Here is a 22,698-nt window from a genome sequence, read left to right on the forward strand (position 1 = left end):
GCCCAAAGCTGGCTAATGGTGTTGCAGTTGAGTGTCTTAATAGCAGCTTTTATGAGGCTTTAAATGACTAAGTAATGTAAGAAATGTCACCAAAGACAGAGAGAAACAGAAAAAAACTAGTGCAACCAATAATGAAAGTAAGAGCTCAAATCTGTGTTCTGTCCCAAATTGCTCAATCTCCACTCCCTGTTTGCTTGCTGCTGTGTTAAAGGGTAATCAGTCGTCAAATAAAGCATCTGACTGCAGGTCGATACGAACGCTATCGCTGAGGTTTTTGTCACTCAGAGACTCAAATACCATTGAAACAGAGTCTGGTCATGTATGCCAAGCTCATTCTATGGACCCTGCTCTTCACCTCTGTCCAGGATGGTGAGTATTTCACTTTTGGGTTGCTTGTTCTTACATTTATAGAAGTATTTTGTTAAATGGATGTGGATCCAAACTGTGTTGACGCATGTTTGTCTATGACACTTTTTACTGTTTGTGCTCCAGTGTCCCTGCAGGACGACGATTATGATGAGACGTACGAGGATCCGCCGCCTCTGAACTGTTCAACCACAGAGAGCATCAAAGGTGGACATGTCGCCTACTCACAGGTAAAGATAATACACTGACCTGTGACATGATTAGTTGATCAATCAGTTGCCTTTCAAAAATCAAAGAACACTTTTTGGTTGCAGCTTCTCAAAAATGAGAATCTTTTATCATTCTATATTGAATATATTCTAGGATTTTTTCTGGTTGGTTGGTCAGACAAAACAAACATTTGAAGACATTTATCATTTCCTTTTTTGCTACACAATAATCTAATGATAGAGAAAATCGTCAGATAAATCTACAGTGAAAATAATCGGTACTTCACTCACAATGAGAGTCAGATCACCAAAGTGAAACATTGCTCCTTTAAAGCGTTAGTTCAGCTCTGCTGCCCTGATGCAGTTTTATGAATTATGATTTCCGAGATGTAATGTAAAATATTTCAAGAAGAAAGGTTACAGGGTGTTATTCAGGGACAGGAAATAGGCAAAATGGAAAATGGTGAAAATAGATAATAATTAAGTAACAATATGTTAGAAACAATGACAAAACCAAGTAAAAATAAATGTATTTCAGTATTATTCATGCAAGTAAAAGTGAGGCACCTCACTGAATTAGGAAGTTCATTTACTGATAAAAAGGAACTAGAGTTTCTGGAAAGGACTTATTTACTGGAGAGCTTCATGTTACTTAATTATAGCTCTAGAAGTGACCATGTGTTTCCTCCACAGGGAGGACTGGAGGGCAGTGTGCTGACCTATCACTGCGGTGTGGGGCGATACCCTTTCCCGGTAAGCAACCGGCTCTGCAGCGCTGACGGGGAGTGGTCTCTCATGAGATCAACCGTGGGCAGACAGGTGTCCCGGGCCACATGCAAAGGTAACGGTTTGGATGATGATTGGGGGAGTTTTCTCTCAAAGCACCACTCTGTGATTTTCATCCTTCTCTTCTCTCTTGCGTCATCATCTTCTCCATCCTCTTTTCTGTCCGTCCGCCTCTCTCCAGACGTGCTGTGTCCGGCTCAGCTCCAGCTGGATCACGGCGACTTCTGGCCCAGAGACCAGTGGTCCCGCGTCGGGGCGACGCAGAGCTTCTCCTGCCAGGACGGCTTCACCCTGTACGGGTCAGCCCAGAGGAACTGCACCCACTCTGGGGACTGGACGGGAACCACTCCCGTCTGTGTCAACCATGGTGAGAACTTGCATGATTAAATGATGTACAATACATGGCTATATTTTCCCCTAGTTGAGAATAATTGAGAATATCCACTTACATGAGGCCCTGAGCCCAGTTGATCAGGTGTATTAGAGTCTGTGGTACAGTGAGCATGCACTGACTAAGCTCATACTTTCTGAGGTTTACATTTTAAAGCGGCTTTCGTTGAATACATATAAATGAGCCTTGCAATCTGATTTTAACTGCTGTGACACAAAATCACGGAGCAAGTTTTGCATTTACCCGTCTTAACGTAACAATTCAGTGTTTTTAGATAAGCTTGCAATGTGTCTCTGATGTTTTAAAATGCCTTTGTGCATCATTTCAAAGTACTACATAATCATCTTTTGGAAATAAAGTTGTATTATGATCATTTCTATATAAAAACAAACACTTATTTATCTATCACATATTTTGTCTCTCTGCAGCTGACGACTGTAGTGACCCGGGGATCCCACCAGGGGCCCAGAGGTCAGCAGCCCGGTTTCACACAGGGGAGAAGGTGGTCTACCGGTGTCAGACTGGTCTGGATCTACTCGGGTCGGCTGAAAGGGTTTGCCTGGAGAACAGGGAGTGGAGCGGTTCGACACCGCGGTGCCAAGGTGCAGAGTTTGAACAAAAAATTGTTGTGTCCTAAACTCCTAAAGTTGTGTTATTATGGTAAGGACGGCCTCTGAGTGAGGCGAACGTTATTGCAGTTTTGCAAAGAGAGGAGTGACAGGAGGGGCGTTCAGTTGATTGCAATCTGCAACTTCACCACTAGATGTCGCCAACTCCTACACACTGTGCCTTAAAAACGACAAAATATTCATTTTTAAGACAAAAAAAATAAAATAAACTACAGTAATTGGGCATCAAAGCAGTTACAATGAAACATCCATGTGAGATATGTTTGCACTTCACTACAGGCCCGAATACCTTTGACTCCCCCAGCTCTGTGGCAGCAGCCATGGCGGGGTCACTTGCAGGAGTCATGGACGTAGTCTCGCCAGACTCCAAAAAGAAAAGTGCGTATAAAAGGACCGAATAACATGACATTTATAAGTGCAAATACGTAAACTTAAAGAGCAACTCGCTGAATTCAACTGCAATTTGTGTGTAAGATGCAACAAGGTCCTTTGGCCGAACCTTCCGAGTGGAGGAAGGCAGTCGCATGAACGTCTACATTTTACTGGACACATCAGGAAGCATCAGCAAGCAGGACTTTGAATTGTCCAGGGATGCCACCATTGCTCTCATCAGAAAGGTCTGTGCCAAATGAGCTTACTTTGACTCAACAATAGTGAAAGACAACAACAAAAAGATGTAATCACATTAGTGAGCTAGATTTGTGTGTCATTGTGTGACACATAGGCTTCATGTCTCCTTCATTTTCCTTCTAGTTGGACAGCTACGAGGTGCAGCTGAAGTTCCACGTGTTGTCATTTGCCAGTGAGGCTAGAGACATCATAGACATCAGAGACTTGGATAGAAGTGGTAGCATCGACGACATCATATGGAATCTGGAGAATTTTGACTACCATAGTAGGACTTGTCATAACTTAGTTTACTTACAGTATTTATTCCTGTAACAACCACAATTTTGTGATATTCTCAAGCAGGCCTGAATCCGTACCGTACGCTACAACCATGATGCACCAATGTGTTTGATGGTTTCATTTAATTATTTATCAATTTATTTTTGTGGAGTTTAATCTTTTGCATCTGTTCATCTGCAGGCCACGGGCGTAAGACGGGCACCAACCTGTACGCTGCCCTGCACCGCGTCAGTGGGTTGATCAGCCACTTTAAGATAAACCGCGCCAGGAACCATTTTAATGAGACTCAGAACATCATCATCATAGAAACAGACGGTAAAGACGCACACACGTCTCACAAACCCGTGAAAAATCTTCAGCTCAAGGCTTACATAATTCCTCTTTTTTTTGGGAAAAGGGAACACAAGAAGAGCCTCACTCTTAAGCGTATTGAAGCCATTCATCCTCTCTTTCCTCTCTCTGCAGGTTACTCCAACACCGGCAGCAAGCCTCAGATTGCTGTGAACCAGATCCGAAATCTACTGGGCTACCACAACACATCCCGCGACCACACAGACGAAAATATGCTGGGTATTTTGTGGAATGTGCATTGACGCTGTTGCCTATGCATGTATACGGCATGCAAGTAATTATTTGCTGTGTTTTCAGATGTCTATGTATTTGGTATCGGGGCTCAAGTGAACAAAGATCAGCTGAACTCCATAGCCTCAAAGAAACGTGGTGAGCAGCACTTCTTTGTGTTGAAAGACTTCCAGACACTGGGAGAGGTGTTCAACAGCATCATCAGTGAGTAGGACGTTATTCTTCTGTGTGTGTGCTTTCTGATTCCTGCAGTCAATTTTTCAGCTGAAATGTTTCATGTTTCATACAGGCGATAAGAGTGTGACGATGTGTGGGGTAGCTCAGGAGCGGGACGAGCATAAGAAGTTCTACACCAGACCCTGGCACGTCAAAGTGGAAACGAAGGTCTCAAAGGTCAGTCACTTTCCATCCGTTTGACATTTTAGATTGGATTTCTTATTTTTTTACACATGAACACTTTCCTCCCTTGTAGAGTACGCCGTGTGTTGGATCCATTGTGAGCCCGAACTGGGTGCTGACGGCCGCTCACTGCTTTGCCAGAGTGAGCACAGACGTCCCTCAGCAGTTGTTCATACGTCACGGTCAGTACGGGAAAACTGGACCTAAACACATGGCCAGGGAGGCTTTCACTTATGTCCCGGTTAAGAATGATCCCGAGTCGTTTCAGCTCCTCTGGAGCAGGCTTTAAGTGTCACATGGGCTAAATAATATTATGAACATTGAATATATATATAATTCTGGACGTTGGCATCACTACAAATACTTGTACCCCAATATTGAAAAAGCATAATCTTCTCTATAATTTTTTTAATTACACTCATGAGCCAGATGTGACGTCATTTTGCTCAGCTGTGCACTTGTCCTGTTAATATTATGGATGACAATAAAGTTCATCTTGAATCATCATCATCCATAAGATAATGGATTTATCAACAACAGCAAATGAGTGCTGATTTTGGGTCAGTAGCTTGGTGATCATTTGATGATTTTGGGCGTGTTTAAAAAATTGCATTGTTATCTTTTTAGTAATCAAAGCCTAGATTAAAACCATAAAAGTGTCGACTCACTTCGCTTACAGCAGATCTAGATCAGTTCTATTTACCATCTTGTTGACTTTGCACCATTTTCTTTATGCTATGACAAGCAGCTTGTTTGGTTCCCAGGTGTGGGCACGGTGGTGCACAAGAAGGTGTTCATTCACCCAAAGTACAACATCAAGGCTCTGGAGCACAGGAATGTGTCAGAGTTCTACGACTACGACGTCGCTCTGGTTCAGGTGAACAAGAGCATCCCGCTCTCCTGGAAAGCCAGGTGAGATAGTGAAGAAAAGATGGAGCCACCACGGATATTTACACCAATTTGTAGCTTAGAAAAGGAATACATCTTATGCAGCTATCATAACTGCTCCTGATTGTCAGTGTGCGTACACTGTGTCATACAACAGACCTATCTGCCTGCCGTGCACCGTACCAGCGGATCGAGCCATGAAGAGAGTCAACTCCACCTGTCAGCAGCACAGTACGTGACCTTATGACCTTTACACCTCACAGAAACAAAGGCATTTATAGTATTATGAGTGTGCAAGGACTAGTTCCATATTCTCTCTGTAAACAAAGTGTTAATATCTAGAACTCAAGACTAAAAAAAAAGCCTAAATAGTTAAATGAATGTGTGCATTCAGGGAAGGAACTGCTACCACACAAGGAGACCGCTGCCTTTTTCATCCATAAGAGCGACAAACGCAAACAAACACACATTCACACAGAGAGTCAGGTGAGTGACAGATGATGATTTTTGAGGCCGTGGGCTGCTTTCATGCTCAGTAACGTGGAGGAAATCTGTCGTTATTATGAAAGTGTGAGTAATTATTCGTCTGCAGAGGGCGAGCTGTGTGGAGAAGGCGAGGCAAACACTCAAACGGCCCACCAACGTGACTTTGGATGAGTACATACCCGACAGATTGCTCTGTACCGGGGGATCCTCAGGATACCAGGACGCCGTCACCTGTAAAGGTCTGGACTCTGCATTTACTGCATCACAGCCGCCACAGTTTGACCAGCATGGGAGTTTCATACTAGTTACACGTCATCTCTTTTTGCACAGGTGACTCTGGTGGATCCCTGTTTCTGCAAAAGAGACATCGCTACTTTCAGGTCAGCGAGGTTTCTCACTTATTCAAGTTTCATTACACACTCAGCCAGCATCACGTGGACATTCCTCCCGCTTTCATCTCCAGGTGGGAGTCGTGAGCTGGGGCACAATGAACGTGTGCAGCCAGCTCGACTCGGCGATGAGAAAGTACAGCAGCGATAAACCGCCTCCAGATGCTCGGGACTTTCACATCGACCTGTTCAAGATAATGCCGTGGCTGAAGCAGCACCTGGGGAAGGACATCCGGTTCCTGCCCGACGTCGACTGAGAACACCCAGAAGTGCTTGGAGTAAGACGCAGCGACGTAACGCAGAATTCAACAGAGCTTGCGCGTGAATGTGGGAATAATCACAGACAGTAATATCAAGTATTTTCCAAAGCTTTATTGTCAAAAGGAATACCGATGATTTGTATAACTGTGGTAAAGGACGGAAGGTTTTTTCATACACTGCATTAAAAAAAAAAGTAATTCTTGTTGTTTACATTTTTCTAAACTCAACATGTATAACACGTGCATAATCTGAGGCGTATATAATGGAAATACACCTGTACGTTATTACTTTAATTCAGGTCTAGTTACCATCACTGGTCTGAATTTGTAGTTAGAGGCCATTGAACATACAGTGTTCATACAGTGTTCTGCACAGAAGTGAGCAGGGAGCTCAAACGGTCCACCAGCTGAAACAGAAACATGTCGGCGTCTACCGGCTAACTTGGTGTGTTTTTTTCTATCACTGTTGCTCGTTGGTTGGATCTCACTCTTCAGCTGCTTCTCTGGCTGTTATCTGCATTTGACAGTCAAACGACTTTAGAAATCTGTCCAATCAGCCCTCAGAAAACTGCCGGAACAAGGTTTCTGATTGGCTGTCCTTGAAGTTGGGGACAAAGTGGATCTGTAGGATCTCGGAGAATCCCTCCGGGAGAGCAGGAGCCACAAAGTGTTTCCTGTCCAGACAGAGAGCCAGATCACAGTGGTGAGTCCCAGAGCTATTACTAGTTAGTGTGTTTAGTACCAGAATTCTAAACCCTGACTTAGACTTTAGTTTTAACACAGACACAAAGACGAAACAAAAGCTTCTGAAAAATGTATTCAAATAGAAAACTTAAAGCGTTGGTGGAATACGTTTTGCTGCATTTCATCAAGTTTGGGCTTTTTGTTTGTCAGAAGAAGAAAGAATAAGTTTTATATCTCATAAATGTGCAAAGAAAGCGCAGCATCACTCACTTGTAGCTGTGGAAAATCATGTCATTGACTTTGACGTGTTTGCTGTTCGATGGAACCATCTCACGGAACTGGGAACAACAACAATGCATTCATAAAAACACCACCCAGAATAAGACAAAGCACAGCGTGGAGAGGAGGAGAGACGTACTCTGTTGTTGTGCTTGGCTTGCTCCAGAGAGGCTGAGAAGTGGAAACAGCGACACTGCACGCCTGCTGCCTTTGCCACGTCCACATACCTGCAAAATACACACCGAGTATTGGTTTGACAAACGGAGACAAATAAATGCACGCACAAGCAGCAGGCAGGAGTAAATTCTATCACACTGAGCTAACACAATTACAAAGAGCCTCAACCAATTCAGAGCTTAATAAAAATGCCCCGCCTGCAAATATACTCTTCTGTCTGTGTACAATATGATTGACTGATTCTTTTTGTTAGCATAAGGATGTACCACAGAGAGAGGATGATCCTGAGTATATATGCATAGTGAAACATGCAAGCACACACACACACACACGCGCGCGCACACGCGCACACACACACGCGCACACACACACGCGGTTGTGCTTTACCGTTTGCGAGAATCTGGGTCTGGGTTGGTGTTGTCCACCGCGACGCTGCGGCCTTCTTTCAGGGCGCGCTCACATGCCGAAACGCAGTTCTGCCACGAACCGAGTGTGTCCTGATGCAAAACAAAAGAGGTCGGTCACAATATGTCTCCAAGGAAGGGGCCCAACAATAATTTAAATGTAACAAAAAAATCATAATTATCTTTGTGTTGGTCTTTAAAAACGGCTACACAACGTGTGAATCAAATAGAAAAGCAGGGTGGCAAACATCGCAGTAAAACTCAACAGTTCAGATCTTCTTGTACATAAAAGCGAATGTTGTGGATGCGTGTAGCACTGGAGCCCTGTTCATTAACATCCACTCACCCTGTTGACGTACACGTAGCCTTTGGGAATGACGTGGGTCTGGAAGAAGGTGGATTTACCAGCTGTGCAGAAAGAGAAGAGGAAACAAGATCAGCGTGGGACGAAAGGACAGACAAGTCGATAAAAGCGTCCTCCGTCTCTTACACGCAGGGAAACCCACGGCAACAATGACTTCAGTGCTGCTGGAGGTGAGACAGGCGGACGGAGGGTCGAACAGCCCGGCAGTGGAGTCGAGCTTCCTCTAGAAGTTCAGAGGAAGAAGAACGTTAACGTCGTATTCTCACGTGCGGTAAAAACAAAACAAAAAGGTGCGTTCATTGTACTCACAGGGTCAAAATGAGGCAGGCTGTAGGGGGCGCTCTTCCAGCCCAGGAAGTACTCCTCTGGGGTGTGGAACTGCAGTCCAATGTTCAGAGCAAACTACAAAAACAAGAAGTAAGAAAGCAGCCAGTAAATATATAGATTGTTTACCTTTGTTAATGACATTTAAGATGACACACACACAACGACTCAAGGCAGGAGGAGGAGGAGAAGGAGGAGGAGGGGCATTAAGCATTTGAAGTTTGGAATACCATATAAGTAAAGCCACCTGTAAATATGGGATGTTCATCACTAATGCAACACCACTAATACATCTGGTCCTACCAGTCGGTCACTGCAGGAGAAATCCTTCTTCTTCCTCCCTGGAGCCCAGTTCTCCGGCCTGCCCGCAGCATCTGTGCACAAAGGTAAAGTAAGACACTGTGTGTGTGTGTGTGTGTGTGTGTGTGTGTGTGTGTGTGTGTGCGTGCTCGTCAAATGTTTTTAAAGCAATAGTAAGTAACAGTAATAGTAATAGTTATGTATTTCTGCACTTTGAAGAGGTAAATAATGTTCGATAATGTTTTGGAGAGCTGTGAATCCAGTTAGTTTTAGGAATAGCACTAAGCATTAGGATTTTGGGAGATTTCAGGTTTTGGGGGTTTTAGGAAATAGGACCGAACTAAAAAGTTTGGTGCATCTTTATATCAGACCACTGAGAAGCACGGGGAGTTCATCACGCTGGGCGACACACCCAACCTCACTCACCTCCGACGTAGAAAGTCTGCGTCTTGTCAACGGTCACGCCATCATTTGCCTGAATTTAAGGAAACACACACGCACAGTTAAAACTAGAATAGACTGTTAATCGTCAAACATGCAGAGACCTTAAAGCTGGGACAAAAGCCTAGCTCTGATGACTCAGCTTGAATTAGCGTGCAGGAATTATTACTGTTGTACTATCCGTCTCAGAGCAAATACTGCGTTTGGGCGGCGGCTCTAATATGGGTGTGTGTTTACGCACTTACCTTCTCACACAAGTGATTCCACATTCCCATCACCGGCTTCCTGTAGAGACCAGGACTGGTGGACACGAACACCTGAGACACAAAAAAAATCTGTTTGTTTTGAACAACGGTCGGGAGAAAGATGAGAGTAAAACCACAACACGGCCACACCTGCACAGGTAGCTGCAGCGTGGCCAGGATGTCCTCCACTTTGCACTTGAAGACTTCTGGTTTCAGTTTGCCTCTGGCGATCCCCATCTGGTTGGTGAAGAACACCACCTGTAGGAAGAGGGAGGGCAGACTAGGAAACCCAGAGTCACATTGCACAGGTTTACATCTGCTAAACAGGCACTGAAAATCATCTGCAACTGTTGCGTCCTGCCGATCCTCACCTTGTATCCTCTCTTGAGCAAGCTGGCCAGCCGGGGCTGAATCTCAGAATACAGAATCCTGTTGAGTGAACACACAAGCAGATGAATATTACGATAAGCCAGAGAGAGAGACAAACCGTTTAAAAAGGGAAAGGGCAAGACGTACTTCCAGTCGTCTGGCGCAGTGGGAAAGACTTTCCCAGACTTGGTAGTGATGATGCAGCCATCTATGTCAAACCCAGCGATCTGGAGAGCGACAAGAAGAGGAAGAGTTACAAATGATCGAACACTCAAGAATAAAAAAATTAAACCACAGTAATTGTACGTTTTAAGTGTATAAGAAGTAACTAAATCAAGTCGCCAACAACAAAACGAAGTCGTACTCTGATCTCAGACACTGACGCCGCTCTATTGGAAACAGTTCCCACCTTTTCGCTGCCTCTGACACCAGCAGCCGTGTAAAGCATCAGGCTGTCGATCTGCTGCCAGCTGCTCTTCAGACATTCCTTCCCAGAGGATGAAGATGACGAAGGCCGGGTGCTGTTGCTCCTCTCCGTCATTGACTTCTCTGCCAGCTCCTGCAGCTGCTTGAGCTTTTCCTCCACCATTCTCTGCTCTTCCTCATCCTCATCCTCTTCCTTCATTCGTCCTTCCGAGGCCTCCTCGTCTCGTCGTTGGCGCTTCACCTCAGGGTGTCCCCTCTCTGGACTCCGCTGTCTTTTAGATGACTTAACAGAAAGAAAAAAAATACAACTTTATATAATTAACGACTAAAACTAAATCCTTGTTGGTGCGTTAATAGATGTCAACACAATAGCCGAACAAATGTGATACCTTCATGGGAGAGATAGAAAAGAAATCCTTTAAACTGCGCTTGGGAATTGGACTCGACTGCGCCTCTTTCAAGTTTCTGCCTCCTTTTGTCTTATCGGTGGCTTTTAGGCCTTTCTGCGCCGTTCCGTTTGAGCTCGGGGAGAAGTGCAGTTTAAACGGGTGGCTCTGGTTCACCAGGAAGAGGGTTCCCCCGTGGGTCAGTTTACCAGACTGGCTCCGGCACAGCTTCTCACCGTCCAGGAAACTGGGATTGGGACCCAGCTGTTGGGAGGAAAATAAGACATGTTTGGACATTGGACGGCATCCTTTACGCACATGCAGTGAGTTTATAGGTTGTTAGATAACCAGGGAGTGGTTTTAAGACATGATGACATAGCTGATGTTTTGATTGTGTGCTGCCAAATATTAACTCCCTTCTGGTGTTTGTCGGGTGTGTCTGATGGCCAGTGGTGTTTCCCAGCTTCACAGGGAGACTAACTGAATCATGAACGGGATGGGCTTTCATACCTGCGTAACAACAACATCCTGGTCTGCATAGCGAGCCACCACCTTCACTGAGAGAAACACAAGGAAACACAACCACCATCATGTACACTCACAGACACATGCACACACGTAGCTGGATATTCATTTGGAGCTGAAATAATGGCAACTTTAATTATGTAAAAGTTTAATTCACTTTTTTTTGCAATAATGCAAAAACAAGTTATTCGCATGTCAGCTTTCCTAAATTTCCCACTGCTTTCTGACATTTTATAAACCAGGTGACTAATCGAGAACGTAGTCAGATTAATAAATAGTAAACAAATAACTGCAGCGCTACATTCATTACATATACACGACTACTGTGGCAAGATACTGATGACACCTTTTCTATCCATTTTAACTGTTTAAGAATGACTAGAAATTGCTTGTTTTGTCAAAACAACAGTACAAACAGAAATAATATTCTCAGTCTGCAAAGAAAGAAGCTGAACAAATTTATTTTATTTTTGATAGACAAGTGACTCAAACAATTAAAATTGTTTTTTTTTTATTTCATTTTCATTTTATATGTATAATCGATTCATCCACTATAATTTCAGTTCTTGAGGTCTACTTCTTATCTTCAACTCCTCCAAATTGTGCAATCTATTTTATAAAGCCCTAAAGGAGTTAATTGATTCTTCTCTCCCAACTAATTTATATTTATATTATTATATTTCTATATAAGACCTATTCAAGTTTAAGGAAATAAACACAATTCGTGTCTATGTAAAAAAAACATTAGGGTTAATTAATTGTTTTTAAATTAAACTCAGCAACTCTTTAAAATCATGCTCCACATAGCTACCATGAAGATGCATTCTAACTGTTACTATAAGCTGAATTAATTATGACGTGTGCATTAAAACGTCTTGCGTGCCTCTTAAAACCTCATAGAGCGCGAGCCAAATCGCTGCGTGAAGTGTATTTCGCAAACTAATTAAAGGTGTCATGTAACGTTAAAGCACCACCGTATCCACGTCGAGACCTTCCTCACCCTGGTGCCTGGAGCATCTCTTGTCGGTGACTCCGGTGTCCGGACCCCGGCCCAGAATCACCGCTCGTCCGTTCTCCAGAGGGACCCGCGCTCCAGAGAGGCTGACTAGCGTGCACGACATCTGCACGAGCGGCTGTTTTACTTTGAGCCTTATGGTGTGTTTGTGAACGATTTCATAAAGTTATGAACCGAAACATATATATCATACATATAATACACGCGAGAAACGTTACTACTTTTGCCACAACTTCTTTGTATGTTAGTTGGTTGTTGGAAGTGCAGTAAACCGGATGGGAGCTTGTTTTGTGGTGCACCCACGGTCCATCAGAAAAATAGGCTCGTTTGGAAAACGTAGTGTTCTTGAAGGTTCCGCTCATGACTGCGAGTTTTCTGGGGTTTGAAAAGTTTAGCAAAGTCTGATCATTCTTGATAATTGTCAGAGAATGCCACGCCCCCATGGTAAAGTAGACTTTATTTCATTAATTTCGTTTTTTTCAAATAATAAAAATGTCGTTTCTTGTACATTTTAAAGGAGTTTCGGGTTTCGGGTTTTGTTGTGCAGCACAGAAAAGTTACCCTCCCTGAGAGACTGAGTTGTTTGCTCCTCCACACAGTCAGTCAGACAGAAGTCAAACAAGCAACATAAGATCAAGACACACCCAGAAAATAAGAAAAGATGATGCATTTTCTATTCCTGTAGTTACTTCCCTGGTTGGGTACGTTAAACGCTTCTATGCGCATAGATTTGTCTAATTAGGAAGAAAAAAACAGATCGTCATCTTTCCCTATCATTATAATTATATACACGTTATTTGTTTTAATGAATATACTGTAGTTTTTTTCTCTACCTGGGCGGCCACTGGCCAGGTTTTGTAACTACTCATGAGGCCTGTTTGTTTTGGAGAAAACCTTTTTTGTTTAGAAATGCACTTTGGTTTGTTTAATATATACAGTACACTTTTTGATTTATATTTATATTGCACATAGTCATTAAATGTTTATGCTTACATCTTTCCTGTTTTTTGTAAATTCTGTGTATGTACGTAGAGAGCAACAAAAAAACGGAGTCAAATTCCTTGTATGCGTAAGCGTACATGGCCAATAAAGCTGATTCTGATTCTGATTTAATTTAGATGCATATTCCATTATAGCATAAGTTTTTTTTATAACTTTTTATTCACAATTTACATGTAAATGTGTGAATTGTCTAAAGAATTAGAAAAGCCCCCCACAACACAGACATTGGCATTAAAAGAAGAGAGAATGCTGGTGTTTACAAAAACAAGACATGACGTTTATTTCACAACCACTATGTTGTGCTGTGCTCTAAACATCCACAAATATTGACCGCCCAACAGGATGAGAAGATATTACATTCAGGGTGAGTTCACATACTGAGACTGTTGACAGACGGGTGTCTTCATACCTATCCATTGATGTTTGAACCTGGCTGTCAATAGCAGCCTGTCACTGAGCTGTAGTCACTGAAGTCCCTCCTCTTTTTGTTATTTCCCCCAAACTACTCAATGCTGTTCTCACCCTCATTTCCCTCTTGTCTCCTGTCAGGTAGTGTCCTTGGTGGATTGCCTGTCTGGAAAACTGTCTTCTAATACAAGCAGAAAGACAACTTGACTTTCAGGTAAAAAGTAGTTGTTGTTTGGTTGTAAGGAAGAACTGTACACTCTTGGGCTTTGGTAGCTCCAGGTGGAGAGCAATTGAAATATTTTTGGTCTGAACCAGAAATTAGCAAAAAAAAATGTTTTTGATTTTACCTCTGTCAGCTCTTTCTTTTCCCACAGCCAACTGACACAACATACATCTAGGTGCAACTGTTTAACTGCATTCACCTAGGCAACTTACATGCTGGCTTTACACTGCTCTACAGCCTCTTCATCCGATCTTCAGAGCAACAGTCCTTCTCACCATGTCCAACCAGCACAAGGAAAATCCCCATGAAGGGGCCTATATGTCCCTGATGAGAGGCTTGAAGGAGCTGGACCTCTGTGGCCCCAGTGTTCCCAGTGACCTGTTGCTGATTGGTGACCATGCCTTTCCTTTAGCAATGAACAGCAAAGGCCAGGTCCTGATGGCAGCCTCTCTGTACGGCCGTGGGAGGATTGTGGTCCTGGGTCATGAGGGCTACCTGACCGCCTTTCCTGCTCTGGTAGAGAACGCTCTGACCTGGCTGAGAGGAGATGGATCTGACAATGTGTCTGTGGGGGTCCACAAACACATCAAGGGAGTCGCTGATAACCTCAGCAAATCCAGCTTCCAAGTCACAGTTGTTGGGGCCTTCAGTGACAACCGGGAGGTTGGTGTGTACGTGACGGACGCCTACAGTGTCGGTGCAGACGTGAAGGACCTGGTGGCTTTTCTGAAAGCTGGAGGAGGAGTGCTGATAGCAGGGCAGGCGTGGAGCTGGGCTGAAACGCACACTAAGGAGAACACACTGCTTCAGTTTGAAGGGAATAAGGTTTCTGGTGTGGCAGGGATCTACTTCTCTGACCATTGTGGTGAGGCAGAGCGCCTGCCTGTCTTCCCACAGATCCCCTCCTCCTGGATGGCCGTAGTGTAAGTGTATAATGTACTTCTCATTTGTTGTAATCTGAAAACCTCTCCACATATTTGGCCCTCCAGTTTACGATCATAATATCAAAATTGAAAATCTTGTTAGTATATAATATAACAAATACAATATATAATAATTATATTATAATGTAATTACTTTTATAATAATATCATATTGACTGTTTGTCAGGATGTGTTTGTGGTTAAGTTTAGACCAGGTTAGATTCTGGCCATGTTTGTCCTGAATGTTATATATCCAATAAAAACAGCACTATTCCAAAAAAAAAACAATCGTAAAAGAAAAAACAACTGTGCTAATAATAAATATAATGCATCACATATGGTTGTTCCTATTGTTATTTATTTGACTTTCATAGACACAAAATCAACCCATTAAAATGTGATGATGAATGAAAAAAGATGAAAATTAAAACACTTAATTAATAGACTCACCCACATATTGGCATCTATCTTTCTCTTTCCTCTTTCAAATACAGGCTCGGAAAGGATTTTGAGGATGACTTGCAGTTCTTACTCCAGGGGGTTTCAGACTTTGACCTCCAAGGTAGAACTATAGCTTCTGAGGTTCTGGTCCACGGCCCGCTAGCCTTTCCCATCGGGACCACGGACAGTGGACAAGCATTCCTGGCAGGAAGCTACTATGGACAGGGTCGAGTCATTGTGATCACACATGAAGGGCTTCTGGGACGAGAGGTAGAGTTTACATCAGACTCATTTAATGTAGAATGTTTGCCTTCATAAGTTAAATAAGAAAAATATGTTAATGTAGGCAATAATACATGGTAGATAGTATGACAGTAACGACTACGACTACTCTATTTATTTAGTTAAATATTAAGCTGCTGTTGGATGTTTCTAGTGTGCTGCATAATAAGATGTGTGCTGATCTGCTTTTCTTGTAATAACTTCCTTTATCGCAGACACTCGCTCCATTTTGGAAAAATGCTCTTCATTGGCTGGATGAAGGTCGGCAGGGGGTCGTTGGTGTCGTGCCAAAAATCTCCCACCATGTTCTCAGCAAGTCAGGGTTGAAGTGTGAGAAGACAAACTTCAGAGAAGACCTGAGCGTATTTGTGTGTACAGCGTATAGCGCTGATCATATGGAGGAAATCCAAAACTTTGTGGCAGAGGGAGGAGGCCTGCTGATCGGTGGACACGCCTGGTACTGGGGACAGTCAAACCCTGGGCGAAGCGAATTAACAGATTTCCCAGGTATGAGAGTACACCACCAAGATACAGGGAAGTTTGCTGTCTGGGTGCCTGCAGTGGTGGCAAGCACGATGACTATGGGTTGTGTTATGAAGTAGTTTATGTCATATTGTCTGATCGCATCCAAAGCCTTGGCCAGTCTTCATAGACAGGGGAGAGGTGCGATACTTTTTGACTGTGGGGATAATTGTCCACATTTTCACCATGAAGGCAATTCATAGCATTGCATCTGGTTGTACGCATAAAAAGTACCACTAATAGTAGAAGAGTACATTTACAGAGAGGCCAAAGTGCTGAGCAGCAGGAAGGTTGAAGCACTGGGCAATCGAAAATAACCTTGTTGAGTGCTGGCTCAGGCCCAGGCCCAGATAATATGAACTTTAAAGCCAAAAGCCCACAGCAGCAGACCAACCACAAGAAGCAAGTGTAACCTGCTGCTTCAAATGGCTGCTATTGGTTTGTGCTAAAGTCCTGTATATATACAGTAGCCACACAAACATTGTAATTAATCATATGAATTACAGCTGGTGAGGAAGTCTGGCAGGCGCTAAGGACATCATGAGTCTAAAATGACTAGACTTAAAATGATCAGAGACAGATGAAGTGTTTTGATGTCCACAAAGAGAACATATTTGTCATTGATAGGCCACTTTGTTTTTCATATGTAACAGCCCTGTATACACTTAAATCTAATCATTCTGTTAACCCACCCACTCCCACCCTGAACTCATCAAATCGTGTTTGCTGCAATTTCTTTCAGGGAACAAGATCCTGAACACAATGGGCTTGAGCTTGTTGAGGAAAACCGTCAGTTCAGGTTTACACAAGGCCCCCGTGCCAAGCAAGGCCATCAAAGACTCCTACCACTTCCGCCACCTCCTGCACCGCTTTGCCAGTCATGTATCTCACGGTGTGGTGCTTAGCAAGCACGAGGAGGAGCAGCTCAAAAGGCTGGGCGCAGACTGCATCACCTACTTGCAAATGAAGGCTCATGACTGCTCCTCCTATAAACAGGTGGTGTCCACCCTCACTGACATTGTGATGAAGTCCGACATGCCTCAGGTAAGTTGGCAAAAATGAAATAAAAGCTTTCTAAATTCATTCCAGTTCTATTACAACAACATCTTTGGTAATTTTCTTTCAAGGTGTGTGACAGCTGTCCTGTGAAGAGTCCCAAAGACCACCTGCTCCTTAGTGTGGGGTCAGAGGTGTATAAGGTTTGCCCAGATCCTGATGCCCTGCTGCCCTACCTCATCAAGGACAACCCCTTGATGCCAGTCGTCTACAACCACAGAATCAAGATTAATGTCAACACAGAAGGTGAGACCTCGTTGTTGTGGACAAATATGCGAACTGTTACAACAAGTTACGACTTACATGCAGAATAAGCAGACTTGCAATACTTAGGTAGTATCCCCATGATTGTGTTCGCCACACACTGCACCACAAGTCCTGTTGAATTTAAGTGTATGTGTGTGTGTGTGTGTGTGTGTGTGTGTGTGTGTGTGTGTGTGTGTGTGTTTGTGCATGTCAGGAGGATGGGAGTGGATCAGTACAGGAGTCTACCTCTCACCTGGTATGAAGACCTTCGTTGCCATGCCAGCAGAAATTGTCAACAAAAATTGGACGGTACTGTACACATATTAAGTTTGTAGGTGGTGTTAATGTTGTGCCCCCAATGGAGGTCCAACCCCCCCCCCCCCATATTTCGCACACTGCCCCTGTCTCCAGCAACATTTCCCCAGTCCAACATACATTAATGCCCTCCTCCACTGATGGTCCAGCTCATCCCCTGCAGAGGCAGCAGGCCCCTCCCCCAACATCTAACAAAACCTAACCCCCATGGCTGCTGCAAAATTAAGTGAAGGAAACCACTTTTTTTATTTAAATGCTGCAGTCATTACCATTTTCATCTTTCCAGCATTGCATCCATTTATTTATATTACAAACTACAGTTAACAATCAGTAACACACATTCTTCCTCAGATCCAGATAGGCTGTCAAACAGACCGCCTGAAGGCCGGAGGAGACTTGAAGAGAGCGCCGTGTGTTCACGAGCGATTCCCTATAACCTCAGAGATGATGCAGGTGTGGAACCTGTGGGGGGGACTAATCTACCTGGTGGTTCCACCCAAAACAAAGGTGGAGGGGGTAGAGGCCATAGTGCAGATGGCTGTACCTGTGCCCTACTATAAATCCGGTGAGTCTCTGCTGGGTTACACACTGGTATAGGTCTGCTGATGTGTATATCCTCATGGGGTAAATGGCAGATGTGTAGGTTTATTGTTTATTATTAAGGAGCACTCTAATAACGATATGGGTTTCAAATGGTTTATTGCATGATGGAATGAGAGGGTTAGATTTAAGAAGTGGAAAGGGGTTGCACGTCATCTGAAAACTGAGTCAAAGAGGAAGTGAAGAGGTTCGTTGGGTTTAAATACTTTGTGTGGAGGAAATGAGCTGTGTTCGGGGCGTGGTCTTTGTTCCAGAACTAAGTTTATAAAACTCAATTTTATGCTGGGACAATTCAAGTGAATTAACTTCAGTTTACTAGTTGTCCATTAAAATGAATGAAAGCATACCTCAAATCAAAAATGTACAAAATAATTGTGTGTAATAATTAATTCCTCTGTTTTCAAATATATCCATCCCTTTCTTCTTTTCAGGCATGACAACGGCTGCTGAATGGGCGTTGCTGCGCACATCTCCCTCACCTTGGGCAGAGTTAGAGTTTGAAAACATCATCCTCACTGTGCCATCAGACGTCGTTCGGAGCCTGGATCGCCCTGATGAGTTGGCGGCCCTTTGGGATGCGATGATGAGGGCCATCGCTGACCTGGCTGCCATACCACACACATTTCCTCGCAAAGAACGCTTTGTAGCGGATGTGCAGATATCCCATGGTTAGTTGTATTTGGCTATGACACTGTTTGCCTTATTTTGTTTTTGCTTTGTCCCGGAAAGATGAAGCCTGTCTCAACTCACGCTGGGTGAGAGGTAGGTTACTCCATGGACAGATCCCCAGTCTTATCATAGAACTAAGAGAAAATAGACAGACAACCATTCATATTCACACTTAATTATGGGAACCTGCGTGTCCATGTTAACTCCTTGTAAAAAGGCTCAGTGCTAACTTTTGAACTGATGAAAATATATTACCAGGACTCTGAGGGACACTAGATGACATTGGGTGCATACTGCATCATGGCAATGCCTTTGGTTCAAAAATTGCAACTCTTTTTGTTTAAAATTACTAATTGAATGAGGAGTTTTGTAACAACACATGCTAATATAAAGCTTGTGTCTTGTGCTTTGCTCTGATTGCATACACTACAATATACTGTATATTACTATTCTATTCATTTGTACAGCCCAATTTGACAAACAAAAAATTTGCCTAAGAGAGCTCTACAATGTGTACTACAAAGAAAAACTCCCCCCAAAAAACTTTAACGGGAGAAAGGACAGAGGAGGAAACCTCAGGGAGAGCAACAGAGGAGCGATCCCCCTCCCAGGATGGACAAAAGTGCAAATAGATGTAATTTGTTCTGAATGAATATGATAAAATTACAACATAGTCAATAAAATTACAGAAATGAAACATATAATGAGAAGAGTAATACACAGTACTACAATATTTACGTAGTACTGTGTATTACCATAGATATGGAGCACTAAAGATCCATTGCTATGACGCTGTTTGTTTTTCTGTTTTCTTCTCTGTCCAGGTTTTATGCATGCCGGTTATCCCATCATGGCACACAAGACCTCAGCAGGTCAGCTGGTCAGCGTTGACCATATTAGGGGTCAAGGCCTGTGGGGACCCATCCATGAACTGGGGCACAACCAACAAAGAGGCTGCTGGGAGTTCCCATCACACACCACAGAGTGCACATGCAACCTGTGGTCAGTGTATGTGCATGAAGAGGTGCTGGGGATCAACAGGGCAAAGGTGGAGAAAATTTATTTTATTTGTTTGATAAAACTGGGACCAATAGCTAGAAGAGCCTGGTCTTAATATGCATTGTGACAAGTTTTTATACCAATAAATGTCACAAAAGACGACTCCTTTGTTGAGTAAAGTGTTTGGCTTTTCATTTGGATTACATTGTTTAACAATTCATCTTGTTCAACGCAGGCTCATCCAAATATGGCTTTAGCAAATCGAAAAAGTCGAGCAGAGTCGTATGTGAAGGGGGGCAGAAAACTCAGCGGTTGGTCAGTGTGGGTGGCCCTGGAGACATACATGCAGGTGAGAGAGAAATACCGTTTATTCTACTAAAGAATATATGTCACACAGGAGTCAGTCAACACAATTGCACCCCTTCAAAGCCACAAGCTGCAATTCTGGGTTCAAACCTTTTATTTGTCAAATACTCTAGAGCTTCTCTGCCTTAACATACAAAGCATATCAATTTTGGTGTTGGTACAGTCAAAAAACTTTTATGGTCAAAGAAGCTTTTTGTAGAGCAAATTGATTTGGGATCTGCACATCAAATCCAGTTATGGGGCAGAATTTCACGCCTCTAGCTTGTTTCAGCCTTTGGGTTCCAATCCTAATAAGACGGACAGTCTCTAGTCCAAATCGTCCCAGTGAGACTCTAATGTGCATTTAACACCAAACAAAAATTTTGGATGAAAAGATGAAGGGACAGCAATGCTGTTTTTCCAGGTTTTCCTTTACATCTGTCTCCTTCCATGCAGCTCCAGGACAAGTTTGGCTGGGATGCCTTTAAGAAGGTGTTTGCTGCCTACCACAAGATGTCCACCTTTCCAAAGGACAACAACGGAAAGATGAACCTGTATGCTGTGACTTTCTCCCAGACTGTGGGGATGAATCTGTCTGCATTCTTTAAAGCCTGGGGCTGGCCCATAGAAACAGCCACTGAGGAGAAGCTCTCCAATCTGCCTCCCTGTGATGACCACCCCATGGTCCAGTACGACTGAACTTCTGCTGATTAAAAGTGCAGATCGATGGGTTCAATAGGGACCAAATGTATTAAATTGAGTATTTAGTGGGTATTTTAATTAACTGACTCTCTTTTCTTCTTTTCTTGTTGTATTTTTTCCATATTTATTTCCATATTTAAAAAACTAAACGTGAGTTACATATTTAACCAAATATATACAGCTTTTATATTCAGCAGCTACATTTGAAAAAAACATGTTTTATTTGTTTAATATTTGTTACTGGGTGGGCTATACCTGTAATTTGAAGATGATTTAGAAAACCTGCGAAACTGCGGTTTCCACCTTGGGAGAGAATAAATGTGGTAGAGAGATTGCCCAATAGTGGCTTGTTTTCTTGACATCACAGTATGTCCCAATATGTATATTTTTGGATTAATTATTAATTAAAACTACTACTTAAATAATAAACGTTTTTAATCCACCAAATGTTTTTTTTTTCATGTGATTAATAAACTACTGTCTTTCTTGGATAAACCTTCATCACAGACACTGGCTCCATTTTGGAACAATGCCATTCATTGGTTGGACGAAGGCCGGAATGGGGTCGTTGGCGTAGTTCCAGATCTTAACGAAGCTTTTAACCTCTTCAGCAACTCAAAGTTTAACCCTTACATGCTGTTTATATTTGATACCTTCACAGTATGGTTCGGGTCACTTTGACCCGGACCAAGAATTCCCTCATATTAAGTGTCTATACCAAATTTTAAACGACAGATCTATTTAGAATGTCTAAAATAGCTTATGTCTCATTAATAAATGTATGATTAATCCTTAATAAATGTTTCAGAGAGCAAGGAGAGTGTATTTTTTAAGTTTTACAACATTCGTTTTTGGAGAAAAACATCTACTATTACACATTATCATGTCCTGTTTTACATAAGACATAAAAACATAAAAGCCATAATTACTTAAATGTATTGTATTGAATTTAAAAGTGGCATGAACATTCTGGAACTGTTGGAATTCATAATATAACCATGTTTAATCATTGCAACCATTAAACGCTGTCCTCACTGCTATATCATAAGAAATCATAATTATCAATATTAATTCAACATTTACCACTAAGAACACAAAACATTACATAATAAAATGCTTATCATAAACTAGTCAATAATCAGTCAGTAATCAGAGTTTTCTTCCACGTTGTCTTCCTCCTCATCTTGGAAGAACAGATCACGGGCCTGTTGTACACTAAATCTTGCTGCCATGTCAGTCACTGAAATGGCAGCTCAGGTACCTTTATAATGTTATGAACCTCCCCTACCACCCTCCCAACCCAAATTGATTTAAATTTGTTACTTTGTAGATTATTTCATAATATTGCAGGTGCAGGTGCTTGTGCTTGCAGGTGCAGATCTTGTGTCTGTGACAAGGCACCCTTTGACCTGTGGATGACCTCTGTTCCATTTGTGCACCATGATCACTCCTGTGTTGTTTTACTATTTCACTGTTTCGAGGCTCCCCCATGCCCTTTCAAATACCAGCAGGTGTCTGTCTTTGCGGGAACCTGGGCAAATGTTGTGGGAACACAGACAGTTCTCGTGACAGTGTCAACCAGACTCACCCTCGGCAAAACCCAATGACGGATTTCTCACGTACATTGATGTGCCACAAGAGTTTTAATGCTGCTGATTTCAATCCATGATAACATAACGCATTCAAAATAAAGGCAGAAGCAGTAATGATCTTTACATCTAAATGAAAATGC

The 22,698-nt window shown here is 42.8% G+C and overlaps 3 protein-coding genes across 3 annotated transcripts; 2 read left to right on the forward strand and 1 right to left on the reverse strand.

Moving 5' to 3' along the window:
- Positions 1-223: 223 nt before the first annotated feature.
- LOC306701076 (complement C2) lies at positions 224-6,310 on the forward strand. The gene is made up of 19 exons (XM_079166311.1): positions 224-369; positions 493-596; positions 1,269-1,416; positions 1,543-1,728; positions 2,181-2,354; positions 2,661-2,759; positions 2,856-2,998; positions 3,135-3,276; positions 3,471-3,605; positions 3,756-3,860; positions 3,939-4,076; positions 4,162-4,265; positions 4,345-4,453; positions 5,036-5,183; positions 5,317-5,390; positions 5,554-5,645; positions 5,752-5,884; positions 5,976-6,025; positions 6,109-6,310. Exons 1-19 carry the CDS (start codon positions 318-320, stop codon positions 6,289-6,291), a joined length of 2,319 nt encoding a protein of 772 aa, XP_079022437.1. The 5' UTR covers positions 224-317; the 3' UTR covers positions 6,292-6,310.
- A 76-nt stretch (positions 6,311-6,386) lies between these two features.
- Positions 6,387-12,498, reverse strand: pnkp (polynucleotide kinase 3'-phosphatase). The gene is made up of 17 exons (XM_079166308.1): positions 12,219-12,498; positions 11,204-11,250; positions 10,697-10,957; positions 10,291-10,590; positions 10,029-10,108; positions 9,884-9,941; positions 9,663-9,770; positions 9,513-9,584; positions 9,253-9,301; positions 8,830-8,900; positions 8,512-8,604; positions 8,329-8,425; positions 8,185-8,246; positions 7,822-7,931; positions 7,397-7,484; positions 7,249-7,316; positions 6,387-6,968 (listed from the first exon to the last, which is right to left on the reverse strand). Exons 1-17 carry the CDS (start codon positions 12,337-12,339, stop codon positions 6,848-6,850), a joined length of 1,806 nt encoding a protein of 601 aa, XP_079022434.1. The 5' UTR covers positions 12,340-12,498; the 3' UTR covers positions 6,387-6,847.
- On the forward strand, positions 8,775-21,467 carry LOC306701070 (TRPM8 channel-associated factor homolog). The gene is made up of 13 exons (XM_079166304.1): positions 8,775-8,912; positions 13,785-13,857; positions 14,104-14,789; positions 15,284-15,500; positions 15,728-16,019; positions 16,777-17,078; positions 17,162-17,336; positions 17,551-17,645; positions 18,003-18,216; positions 18,683-18,919; positions 19,745-19,968; positions 20,155-20,268; positions 20,721-21,467. Exons 3-13 carry the CDS (start codon positions 14,143-14,145, stop codon positions 20,961-20,963), a joined length of 2,760 nt encoding a protein of 919 aa, XP_079022430.1. The 5' UTR covers positions 8,775-8,912; positions 13,785-13,857; positions 14,104-14,142; the 3' UTR covers positions 20,964-21,467.
- The last annotated feature ends 1,231 nt before the right edge of the window (positions 21,468-22,698 follow it).

The sequence above is a fragment of the Pholis gunnellus genome (genome assembly GCF_910591455.1).
Source record: "Pholis gunnellus genome assembly, chromosome: 9".
Classification (NCBI taxonomy): Eukaryota; Metazoa; Chordata; class Actinopteri; order Perciformes; family Pholidae; genus Pholis; species Pholis gunnellus.

Bases quoted from the DNA above. Each gene is read 5' to 3' on its own strand.
- LOC306701076 (XM_079166311.1), top strand. From the start codon at position 318: ATGTATGCCAAGCTCATTCTATGGACCCTGCTCTTCACCTCTGTCCAG. The intron at 2,999-3,134 runs GTCTGTGCCAAA...TTTTCCTTCTAG, and splicing joins CCATTGCTCTCATCAGAAAG to TTGGACAGCTACGAGGTGCA. The intron at 4,266-4,344 runs GTCAGTCACTTT...CCTCCCTTGTAG, and splicing joins TGGAAACGAAGGTCTCAAAG to AGTACGCCGTGTGTTGGATC.
- pnkp (XM_079166308.1), bottom strand. From the start codon at position 12,339: ATGTCGTGCACGCTAGTCAGCCTCTCTGGAGCGCGGGTCCCTCTGGAG. The intron at 9,942-10,028 runs GTACGTCTTGCC...TTCACTCAACAG, and splicing joins ACTGCGCCAGACGACTGGAA to GATTCTGTATTCTGAGATTC. The intron at 8,605-8,829 runs GTAGGACCAGAT...TTGTTTTTGTAG, and splicing joins TCTCCTGCAGTGACCGACTG to TTTGCTCTGAACATTGGACT.
- LOC306701070 (XM_079166304.1), top strand. From the start codon at position 14,143: ATGTCCAACCAGCACAAGGAAAATCCCCATGAAGGGGCCTATATGTCC. The intron at 15,501-15,727 runs GTAGAGTTTACA...CCTTTATCGCAG, and splicing joins AAGGGCTTCTGGGACGAGAG to ACACTCGCTCCATTTTGGAA. The intron at 18,920-19,744 runs GTTAGTTGTATT...TTCTCTGTCCAG, and splicing joins GGATGTGCAGATATCCCATG to GTTTTATGCATGCCGGTTAT.